The 12,129-nt window shown below is 43.5% G+C and overlaps 1 protein-coding gene across 2 annotated transcripts; it reads left to right on the top strand.

Annotated features, from left to right (window-relative positions):
• The first annotated feature begins 1,626 nt into the window (after window positions 1-1,626).
• On the top strand, window positions 1,627-7,885 carry vgll4a (vestigial-like family member 4a). 2 transcript variants are annotated; one of them, XM_056422237.1, is made up of 6 exons: window positions 1,627-1,694; window positions 2,526-2,677; window positions 4,027-4,177; window positions 4,458-4,683; window positions 5,311-5,425; window positions 5,547-7,885. In XM_056422237.1, exons 2-6 carry the CDS (start codon window positions 2,596-2,598, stop codon window positions 5,744-5,746), a joined length of 774 nt encoding a protein of 257 aa, XP_056278212.1. In that variant the 5' UTR covers window positions 1,627-1,694; window positions 2,526-2,595; the 3' UTR covers window positions 5,747-7,885. The 2 variants fall into 2 exon arrangements, with proteins under 2 accessions (XP_056278212.1, XP_056278211.1); XM_056422236.1 differs by lacking the exon at window positions 1,627-1,694 and having other exon boundaries at window positions 2,382-2,677.
• The last annotated feature ends 4,244 nt before the right edge of the window (window positions 7,886-12,129 follow it).

The raw sequence follows: 12,129 nt of genomic DNA, 5'->3' as shown, positions 1-12,129 counted from the left end.
GTTAATGTTTTGTCCAAATTAGTTTCCATTACTCTGCTATTATTTCTAAATCTGATTTTATGTATACTTTATTTATATATTTCCAGTAAATTATCTGAATGTCTATTTGTGTAACATCACACATTTGGGGATGGAATTATCTACTTATTGACTGAATAGAACACACACAATACCAAAAAAAAGCAAATTATTCTAGCAAATGGAACAGAAGATGGAACTGGAAATATAATATTAAATCATCCACACACAGAAAACATACTTATACAATTTGTCAAAGCTGAGCTTCTCGTGAATAATGGAGTTCTGTTAAATCCAAGACAGTGACAAACTACAGCTAATTATAGCTTGTATGTTTGCACTAGAATATTGACATTATGTATCTTCATATTGTAATTTTACTGTCACCCTGCATGCCTGGTTACTCTTCATACATATATTTCTTAAAATACTGTGTACTTTGATCTTTTATGTTGTTTTGAGGCAAATGTGGGATTTTTTTTGTGGACAAAAATAAATGTCTTAAATATCCTATATGGCATAGTGGTTTGAGAAAAGCTGCACCATCATGTGCAGAATCTTAAATGTGGATACTAGGGTGACATCAGCTGGCAGCAGTGGTGTAGTGAACATCTAAACGAACAGAGTCAGAAATCTATACGACCGTACATCCCCTTAATTTAAGCATGTTAGAGTTCATTTTACACAATTTAAAAACACACACACACATATAATAAATAATATCACAGTGCAGGAAAAGGCAGACATATTTGAAGCCTCCACCTGTATGAATACAAATTCACAATATTATAGAGAAACACAAATATACATATGACTACATGATACTGTGAGAAAGTGTTAAGTTGTCATACTAGCATTTATTTTATTCATTTACTCTGGAGGACTTAAAATGACTTAAGTATCAATAAATAAATAAATGCATGAATAAATTTAGGAATAAATAAATGCTTAAATAAATAAATACAAGAATAAATGTATAAATAAAGAAATTAATCAATATAAGTTATAACTCAACAGGACATCATTAAATAAATGTATTTCTACATTTCTGTATTTCTTCATTTATCTATTTATGTGTCCACACGTATTTCTTCATTTATTTATGTGTGACATTTACATGTCAGTATATTCAAATGAGCTGGGGCAGTCACATACATGTGGACACATAGAGATATAAATAAATGAAGAAATACAGAAATGTAGAAATACATGTATTTAATGATGTCCTGTTGAGTTATTACTTATATTTATTAATTTCTGTATTTATACATTTATTATTGTATTTATTTATACATTTATTTAAGCATTTATTTATTTCTGTATTTATTTATTCATGCATTCATTTATTTATACGTGTCATTTTAAGTCCTCCATAACTTACAGCTTCTCAGAGAAAAAGGGTTTAATGTCAGTTTAAAGTTTTTAAAACATCATGCTTTGTATAGTAGTCGATAAAGAGTCGGGGCTCAAACGTGTGTTACGCTTCAGTTAAAATATAGAACTGTTCGATCGACTCTTGCGCTGCTTCTGTTGCCGGATTTAAAGTTCACCGTAAACGCCTCCGTCCCCGCTCGGGCCGCCCTCCACTCTTTTGTTTGAAGGACTGGCGCTGCCTGAAGGCGAGCCCCGCTAACCATGGTGACGCTGGGGCCGTAAAGCTAAGTGTTGTTGATGAAGTGAGTGAACATATTTTTTTAAAGCTTTACGCTTCTTCTGATTTTGTTGTTACGGTCCCAGACGCCTGTAACGTCTGGCTCAACGTGTATGAAGCTTTGCCATTGCGGTTGAATTCGGGACCGTTCGAGCGAACCAGTGTTACCTAGCTACGAAGTTGGGGAGTAAGTTAGCTTAACTTAGCTAGCATACGTAGCTAAAGTTAGCCGGCTAGTTTGTTAGCGAAGTCGCTGTAACGATACAACTTTAGCGAAAGGCCGTCAAAGTCTGGGATTGTAACTTAATTATTGAACTAATATAACGCGAGCAGTAAGAGGCGGTAGTTTAACTCGAGGAAGGTTGGCGTACACTTTAGTTACGTGTGTAGCTGCTAGCTAGCCTCGTAAACGTCCGCCAGCTAACGTGAACCGCTAACGTCAACGACAAACGGTTAACGTAAACGTCCGTCAGCTAACGTGAACAGCTAACGTAAACGTCCGCCAGCTAACGTGAACCGCTAACGTCAACGACAAACGGCTAACGTAAACGTCAGTCAGCTAACGTAAATCGCTAACGTAAACGAGAACCAGCTGACGTAAACGTCAGCCAGCTAACCGCTAACGTCAACGGCTAACGTAAACATCAATCAGCTAACGTAAATCGCGAACGTAAACGAGAACCAGCTAACGTTAACCCCTAACGTAAATGCCGTCAGTCAACTAACGTAAATCACGTCAAGGGGACGGTTTTTACATCAAACTTGCTTCAAATAAAAGCCACGTTTACGATCGTTTGTTCTTTTTCTTCTCTTCTTCAGGATATAAACGTGTCGTTCTTTTTCTTCTCTTCTTCAGGATACAAACGTGTCGTTGCCGCTGGTGTCTCTTGCTAACACCGATGTTAGCAACGAGCCTGTCCGTGTAAATGCGCTTCACCAGAATGGACCTGTTGAACTCTCAGTTCCTGGACAAGATGAACAACAACATCGGGAGACTGCACTACGAAGGTTAGTTCATCGTTGTTCCTGTGCCTTTTATTTGGTTTACTCGACTTAGTTGTGGAACTAACAAGTTGCGGTTTCACTTATTAACGTCGCCTGCGCCAATTCCTTTTGTTTGTGACTAACTTTTCCCCAACTCTGCGGCTGAAGACGAGCGAACTTTCTGTTCTTCGTGCAACATAAGTATGGAAGGTGTCATTTAACTGGTCACTAAGTGGGTCCTGCTGTGTATGTTTAACGTCTTTGTGTTAAGAATATTAGAACTTTTAATGTTTTTTTTAATGTGCATGTTTAATCCCGGAAATACTGTAATACATTATATATTATGTTTTTACCTCAAAACCTATTGTTTATAGTTGTAAACTGTGCAGTCAACGATTTTAAACTGTTATTGCAAACCCAGCTTTGCCATATGTATGTGTATATATATGTGTATATATATGTATGTATATATATATATATATACAATAACATGCCAAGCTAGTTGTTTTTGCACAACAAATTTCACAATTTTAAGGAGTTTATTTGGCAACAGAAGTAGACTCTCGTACGTTGCAAATTGATTTTACTTTCCAATCAAAGCTTTCTTCAGAAACCGATTGTATTTCTGAAAAATAAAAGTGCTCACCTTTCGATATGTGGGGTGTCAGTCGGGTATTCTGGATAACAGTTTAGTTGCCTTTTTAAAAGGAACTGTGCATCTGTTTAACCAATGATTGTGTGAATGTGTGCCCTGGTCAGGTTACATTAATAAAACATTTTAGGGGAACTTTTATTCAAATGGTCATGATATACACTACTGGACAAACGTTTTAAAACACCTACATTTCTCTAAAGGAAAGACCTACACTTTTAAGGGTTGCCTTTTTCTTGCAATATACTACTTCCTGCAGTACAACACTGCCCAAATAATGCATCAGAGGGTGAAGTAACATTGTCCCAACACTGCTTTGATACAGAGGGTTTGTAAGTAATCAGCACAAGTTGAGACACCTGTTGGCTTAATTTACTTTCACAACTTGCAGAACAGCTGCATGTTGTTAACCCTTAATTACTTGTTCCCTGAAAAAAAGCCTTTTTGTATAACTCTGAAATGTACATTATTTTTCAGTTTTTGGTAACTTAAACTAATTTGTCTAACCTCTGGCAGTCTGCCTCTTACCGTTTGTACCATTTCAGGGTATTCACTGGACTTGAACTGCTTAAATTGCTGGAAAAATAGGGGTGTTCTAAAACTTTTGACCGGTAGTGTGTGTTTGTGTGTTATTTTTATTTATATATATATATAGTAGTTTATGTTTAATGTGAAGTTTTGTACTTTTGGATAATCAGTTCTGCTGGTTCCTTTCCCACAGATGAGTCCAGGACACCCTCCCAGCCCAAGATAACTGGGCCTCCTCCACACTGCCCAAGCAAACGGAAGTACGGCGAAGAACAAACGGACGACCGAATCAACTGTGACGATGACCACATTACCAAAATGAGCAGATTGTTTGCCACTCAGCTGTAAGTACCTTAAGAAGAAGAAAAAAGAAAGCCTAGTTTGAGATTATGAAACAAAAGTCTGAGCATAACTTTATAAAGTTGACTCTAAATTGTCATGATTTTAAGAGACAACTTGAATTACTGGCACAATAAAGTCTGCCAGATGGAAATCATGCGTACAATTAAGTAATTCTGAGAGATGCAGCCGATGACGAATGGGATGCCCAAAAAAAAAAAGACAAACATCTGTCATCTGTTCATAGACAAGAAATGAACGTTTCATTTTGTTCTCTTTGTCTAGGGCCCGTCCCTCTGCTGGAGACAATCGTAATGAGCACTGGAGCCTCGGCCACACTCCCGTGGAGCGCATTACTTCCTCCCCCAACGGTCTCCATGGGAACCACCTGTACTCTTCCATTTCCAGCTACGCTGTGGACCAGCCTCTGGCTCTGACCAAAAGCAGCCACGACATTGTCGTCGGGCCCAGGGAGAGGCCTGTCATCGGTGGGACTGTGGAGCGGCAGCAGGTACGTCAACATCTGACGTTCAATGGGGACCAGAATGAAAGCCGGGGTTCGTACGGTCATGGAAAACCTGGAAAGGTCATGGCATTTATTTCCAGGCCTCAAAGACCTATAAAAATTAATTCAAAATTTTTAGAAAAGTCATGGAAACTTGATATATTCACATGTTAATTTACGCAGTTTGATTAAAATAATAAATCTTAATTCTTTTCTCATTCATTTGTGTCATTTAGGGTATATACTTGTGTATACGCCGAGATTTCACAAGATGTTTGGTGATGGAAATTTGGTTTAAAGTCATAAAAAGTATGAACCCTGCAAAGCACTAAACTTTTAATGAGGTATTGATTATAAAAGTGTGTTTTTAATGTTTAATCATTTGGTTAAATTACAGCACTATCCACGCTCGCCCTCTGTGCATTTTCCGCCTCCTCTCAGCATTTCCTCTTCCCGGTCCTGCTTTTGTTGGGCGTCGGCACACATTTAATCTATTTTTAAACCTCACGTTTGCAGATGTCGTCTTCTAGCAGTGCCGATTTTTTTTTTATTCGTCCATCTCAAGGAGTTCAATAAGGGCCGCGCCAACACTCGAGTGTTCGCTGATTGCGTGTATTTTGTCCCCACCTCTAGAATCGTCCCTCCGTTATTACCTGTGCCCCCGCGAGCAACCGCAACTGTAACCTCTCGCACTGCCACATGAGCGGCTGTTCCCCCAGCCCGCCTGCTGACCAGACGAAGACCAACGGTAATTACAACACGCACCCCGCAATCCAGCGCCCGTAAAGCGGCATGTGTGACGTCGCTCGGCGTTAACCCGGGTTTCGCTCTTCTCCCCCCCCCCCCCCCCGCGCATCTTGTCGTTCCAGCGAACACCGAATGCGATCCTGTGATCGAGGAGCACTTCCGCCGCAGCCTCGGAAAAAACTACAAAGAAGCGGAGGCCGTGTCCAACTCGGTGTCCATCACCGGCTCGGTGGACGACCACTTCGCCAAGGCGCTGGGCGACGCCTGGCTCCAGATCAAGGCGAAGGACGGGGGGCGCCAAACCCCCGAGGCCGATCTGTGACGCAGAGGGGAGTAAACATCACAATCGCTTCCCTTTTTAGAGCTTGCGTACGAGAGGAGATTTGCCCCGCGGCCATTTCTCGCCACGCATTTACTTCCCCGAGCCGAGAACAACGCATCGCGCGGCGCTCGCGTGGCGTTGTTCCCTCGACGACCTCGAGGTCGACCTTTTCACGAGAACACTCGGCTTAACTTAAACTTTATTTCAGCGGTCGCAAACGCCAACATTACACATCTTGCGCATTTTAGGAGCAATGCTTGACTTTGGAAACATCTTTTTATTGACGAAGAGGAACGGAAGTTTTCGCGTAGCTGCGTTGACGATGTTCGTTGTGGAAACTGTACAATCAGCGATTTGATCTGGCGACGACGATGAGATTCACAAAGTGTTCGGGAGTTCATCGGCCCGCCTCGAGAGCCAAAGAAATCCCCTGCCTTTCACCAGCAGCTTATAAGCCATAGATTTCTGGTCTGTATTGAAAAAAAACACTCTTTTTAAACATCTATATTACTTGAAAAAGACAACAGGGTCTCATTTGTGTTCAAGAATGTGTTTGGGAATTGTGACAATGCAATTAAGGCCCCCCCCCCCCCCTTCTCTGAAGACGCTAGAATAACGTGTTTTTCTTTCTGATCCTGAACTGGACTTATCCACTGTTCACAGAATAATTTTAGTTTCCTGTCTTTATGCCTCACTGTGGCTGATTACTTAGTAAACTAATATCAATCATAGTCGACGTGTCCAACTAGAACGCATGTTTCAAATAGCTGGTTTCTATTACAAACCGTATTCTATACTATATATCTACTCAGAATTTATTTTTTATCTGTAACATTTTAGAAATACTCACTGCTGGTACAGTTGTACTCGATTATATTTTTTTGTATCTGGTTTTCGTTACTCGTGTGTGTAACCGTAGCAACCGTCGACCAATCGCAGCCTCTGGACAGGTTGTCTGATCGCAGTTTAAAAGGCCGCGTCGCTCCTCATTCTGTGGACCCGGACGCCGCTCCACGCGACCGAACGCGGATGCGTCCGACCTCCGGCAGCGGCCTATCAGCGGCGGCTTTTATTTATTCGGAACGCGTCGATGGTTTCACATTTGACTTTTGGCAAAACACGACGGACACCGGAAATCTTTTTAACGTGGATTTTGTGTCATTTTTTTCTTCTTTCCGTAACGAGAACAACGGAGAGATTTCTCCGTTGCTTCGATGACAGGGCGCTTTTTTTATTTTCCCTTCAAACGTAACTTGAACGCGCCCAAAAACACGGGCGACGACATTCCACCGCGCTCGTCTGACGCGTGCCGGTCGAGTTGAGCGAGCGCGACAAGCACGTTTGTCTTTTTCCTTTCTTAAATCCAGGCGGCGTCGCGTTCCTTACTGTTTTAGGAGCAAAGTGTTCGTGGGTTACAAAGCTTCTTGTTCGCATTAATTTCTCACCCTTCTGTCGTCCTCTACTTTACGGTAGCGTGACCTATTTGTCAACACTGATTTTAAAATATGGTATTGTAAATTCAGATTTCTTTCTCTTTTTTTTTTGTATGTCACTTAGCTGTCCGTGAGAACCTACGTTTTGTATTAATCTCCAGTTTGAAAAATTGTTACATACGCCATCCTGTCTTTCAAAAATATTTTACTCATATACGACTATCATTGCGCCGCGCGGAATGATCATAGATGTTTTGTTTCTATTCAGAATAGTTTACTCGTGTATCTTGGAACCTTTTTTAAGACCTCTTTCTAAAGGTCGGTTGTTTTCCCACCGCTGTCCGGTGATGAATAAGTGCAGGAACACGACAGTCTTTTGATCAAAGACTTGTGTGCTAACGGTTTAAAGAGTTTAGCTTTTGTTTAGTGTGTACCATAGTGGATTTTTATTTTAGGGATTATCGTGGAATCCGCTTGTTTGACACAAGTCGATTCGTCAGTCATATGTTTGGGGTATTAGTCCATTGTTATTTAATTGCTATATTTTAGACGACCTGTATCTCAAAGACAGAAAAGTCCTGCTTTCAGGCGTCATCCACGTAGAGAGAAAAAGTAACACGTGTTCACTTTTGTCCTTATTCCTCTGGAAGAACATGCCACTGTTTTGTACTTAATTTCTTCCAAATAAACAAACAAATGCCTACCATCGTGTTTTAGAATTCTGTTTTTTTTTCTCGCCCAAAAATACGAGACGTCACTGCAGTTGAATCCATTTTTTTGCTACGATATCCTGATTTCAAGGAAACTCAAAATATAAATCTTCACGTCAAGCTGAGCTACAGCGGGGAAAGAATTGGTAATCGAGTCAAAGGTCAAAGGTCAAGGTCATGAAAAGGTCAACGTATTCTTGAATCGCATGAAATTTGGTGGGATGATTGGTTATTATCCGGGGACCATTTGATTAGATTTTGGGATCGATCGGGTCAAAGGTCAAGGTCATGAAAAGGTCAATATCTTTTTACCATAGCGCGGTCAATTTTTATCCAATTGGCATGCAACTAATGCCAACATGTGGCTGCGGCGAAGGTATGCGCTCTACCGAGTGCCCGTTCTAGTTGTTGTTTTCATTTGCTTATCATCTCAACACGTCCATCAGCGCCGCAGTTATCGGTCAATTTAGATCAGACATCTTATAGTTGCCATTTCAGCGTGCGGATACTCACGTGAATAATGAAGTGGTTCCACTAATTGGAGCTCTCCAATCAGGAGTCGGGGCTGAAGCTCTGCTTCCATTGGACAGCGACGACATTAATGATGGATTATTTAGGTAGTCAACAAACAAACATAAAGTACCTGACGCCTAAACTTGGGGGGAAAATATGAATTCTAATAATTGTGTGTGTGTGTGACAGGATAATTGCTGCGGGGGAAGAACAACAACAAAAATCCACTTCTTCCGAGGGGATAAAATGGATGAATTGTTTGATTCAGACGTCGCGTTGACCTAGACGGCATTAATATGTGATAATGGAAATTGGGATCACGTGACTGCAAATTTCTTGTGAGACCCAGACTGGATCGGATACGAGCTCGTCTCTTCCCTCCCTGACCAGCAGGTGGCGGTGTTAAACTGCTCTACTGGCTCCCCCCCAAACTCTAGGATCCCTGGAGATCAAACAAAAGACATGAGCGTCATCACTCTGGAAGATTGATCAGGATGCAGCATTTTTGTTCTTTTTCTTCTTCTGTAAAAATGTACATTTGATGTCATGCTGGGAGCAAACGTGCAACGCAGATGTTACCCAACATGATCCAAGAGTCGTAGATTTATTCATGTCTTGGTCACATTGTGTCTGATTAGCATATGTCCGTGATTAAAGTCCAGGCTTTAAAATATAGTGTACCTCCACTTTGGCTCATTTTAAATTGAGTTGAGCGCCATCCATAGCGCAAATGTTTAAACTAGAGCAGAACGATTTTTTCTTTTCTTTTCTCCTTCGTTGCCCCCCCCCCCCCTCCTCCTCCTCAGGCTCAAATCTGCTCAAAAGCCCCTCAAATAAGACCACAGCCTCCTCGAGATTGGACCGAGCCGTTCACTATGGAGGACTCAAAATGACTTAAGTATAAATAAATAAATGCATGAATAAATATAGGAATAAATAAATGCTTAAATAAATAAATAAATGCTAAAATAAATGTATAAATAAATACAGGAATGAATAAAAATAAGTTATAAATCAACAGGACAACATTAAATAAATATATTTCTGTATGTCTTCATTCATTTATTTCTCAATTTGTGTCCACACATATTTCTTTTACGTGTGCGTATATTCAAATGAGCTGGGGCGGGTTAGGGTTTATTTATTTATACATTTATTTAAACATTTATTTATTCATGCATTTATTTATTTATTTATACTTAAGTCATTTTGAATCCTCCATAGTTCACCGACCACGATCCGAGGAAGCGCTGCTCTGGGATGATGGAGAGGAGATCCGCAACAAGAGAGAAAGGTACAAACAAACAAACAATCGCAGATCCACGCACAGATACACGAATGCACGCACACATGAAACTAGCGTCTGGAATCCGTACGACGCGTCGGGGTCACGCCGAATTCGCTCTCGGTGTGCGAAGGCCACAAGGAGCACGACGCCGGTCGCTGGCGACGGATGGACCGCTCGCCCCTCCTGTCGTCGTGGTGACGGGATGCTCTCTGCATCGGTCAAGACGCACACATGTTGACACTGTCCTCCCCGTCCAGAAGCTCTGACCGTGGATTTCAACCCTTTTGGCCCTCGCCGTGTCACACATGTTGGCGTGTTAGCCTGTACAAAGGGGGGGGGGGGGGTGGGGGGGTTGAGATATTGTCCTTTCCCCCCCCCCCCCCTTCGTTTGCATAATTTCACATTTGTTTTGCTAGAATGCTGCACCCCCGATCTGCAGCGTCCCCGAGTGCACAACGTCCGGGGAATTTGCATGATTGCCTGTCGATTATTTGAACATTATCTATTCCCCTCCTCCTCCTCCTCTCTTTTCCTTACATGCCGCTCTCTGCTGTGAGGATGCTCACACACTCACACACTCACACACACATCATCCTTGGGCGGAATAATCTAAAATAGATCATACAAGCAACTGGAGTAGATGCACAGGAAGCGGCTCACGGGCAGACTTGAGTCATGCTGGCAAGATCACGTCCAGAGCTGACAGCCCAACACACCCGGTTACCGAGCACGTCATCTCTGAGGACGCAGCCTCCCTGGAGGTCGGAAAAACAACGTGTGTGTGTGTGTGTGTGTGTGTGTGTGTGTGTGTGTGTGTGTGTGTGTGTGTGTGTGTGTGTGTGTGTGTGTGTGTGTGTGTGTGTGTGTGTGTGTGTGTGTGTGTATGTGTGTGTGTGTGTGTGTGTGTGTGTGTGTGTGTGTGTGTGTGTGATATTGGGATCCGATGCAGATTGACCCCCTAAATGACTCTTGGATGCCGTATGGATCGAGTGCAGGGTTGGTTACCCACTTCGAGACCCGCGTGGCGTCTCTCTCGGCTCGTCGCGCCACGTGGACCGCCGGCGATGGCGTAACCTTTTTTCGCGGAGGGAAGGGAAGACGACGCGGTCACTCCGGATATCGGTCCGGGCGGCGAGCAGAAACAGACCCTGTCAGGCCGCCTCAGCGTTCCCTCTCAGCCGACACCCTCCACCCGTCAGCTGAGGCGGCGGCGCTTCATCATTACATTGACTTGGCAGGGGTCCCTTTTAATGCACGCCTCCCTCTTGAGGAACCCCCCCCCCCCTCCCTCTACCACCTCCAACTCCATCTCTGACCTGCTTTGCCCGCCTGGCCGTATGGCGCTTCGACTGCAGCCAGCAATCCCCCCCCCCCCCACACTTGGCTTACAGTGTCCCACTTTATTTATTTGTAAATGATTGATTTTAAATTGTGGGGTTCGGGGGCCATCTGCCATTTTGTTGTTCCTACCAAAGAAGATGAATGGTTTCCAATTAGGGCGTACACATGATGCTGATGGGTGGGGGGGGGGCGTCTCGTTGAGTCCTCCTCCAAGACCAGGGCCCCCGTGTTCGTATTCAGACGTCCTCTCTTCACGGCGAGCGTGCAGCAGAAGCGCGTCGGACCCGTCGCTCAGGGGCCCGTTGCTAAGGGCCCCTCTTGTGTCTCGTTGTGGGGGCCCGTGTTGCAGCTGCGAGGCGGAGCGGCCTTATCATGAGGAAGGTGACCCGACACCCAGTGGGAGCGGCGATGCTTTTTCCTCACAAGTCTGACCCCCCCCCCCCCCCTCCTTTCACTGCACTCCAGATCAAAGAGAACAATCCACCACAGAAGAAGAAGAAAATTGCTCCTTGCTGAATTCTTCTTCTTCTTCTTCTTGGCCTTCTTCTTCTTCACTGTGTAGTGTTGGCTTTTTTTTAAATTTTTTTTTTAAGGGGGCTGATCTCTTTTACAACCGGGAAAAAAGAAGAAGAAATGATGCAATTTGGATGAATTCATTATTGTGGTTTCTACTCTATTGAGCAGATTCTCCCTTCAACGAGACTAAATGTCCCACGCAGCCAGACATACGGCCTCGAATGGAAATTCAATTAACAGAAAAGACCCTCTCCATCGAGTGGAAGAAATGGACACACACAGAGAGAGAGAGAAAGTACAAGAGAGCATCAAACGGTGTGTGTGTGGTCCAGGGGAGCAGAGCCGGGTTATCTGTGGCCCTCACCTTGGGGGGGGCGGGGGGGGGGGGGGGAATGGAAGAGAATGGAATAGAGAGAGAGGGTGGAACGAGCTTCAGAGTGGGTTTGGCGCTTCAAAGAGTTATTGCACCTGACAGCGGCGGGTTCGGGGTCCAGCGGCATACGTAAGCGGCCGGTCATCGGCGAGGCAGAGTGATGGGGGGTGACGTGTCGCACGCCACATTAGGCGCCCCCCAGCGGGATG

This window comes from Pseudoliparis swirei, chromosome 9, assembly GCF_029220125.1.
Source record: "Pseudoliparis swirei isolate HS2019 ecotype Mariana Trench chromosome 9, NWPU_hadal_v1, whole genome shotgun sequence".
Taxonomy (NCBI): domain Eukaryota; kingdom Metazoa; phylum Chordata; class Actinopteri; order Perciformes; family Liparidae; genus Pseudoliparis; species Pseudoliparis swirei.
This window is presented reverse-complemented; position numbering and strand designations above follow the sequence as displayed.

Excerpts from the sequence above, each read along its gene's own strand:
- vgll4a (XM_056422237.1), top strand. The coding sequence starts at position 2,596 with ATGCGCTTCACCAGAATGGACCTGTTGAACTCTCAGTTCCTGGACAAG. Across the intron at positions 2,678-4,026 it reads CGGGAGACTGCACTACGAAG|ATGAGTCCAGGACACCCTCC; the intron begins GTTAGTTCATCG and ends CCTTTCCCACAG. Across the intron at positions 5,426-5,546 it reads TGACCAGACGAAGACCAACG|CGAACACCGAATGCGATCCT; the intron begins GTAATTACAACA and ends TTGTCGTTCCAG.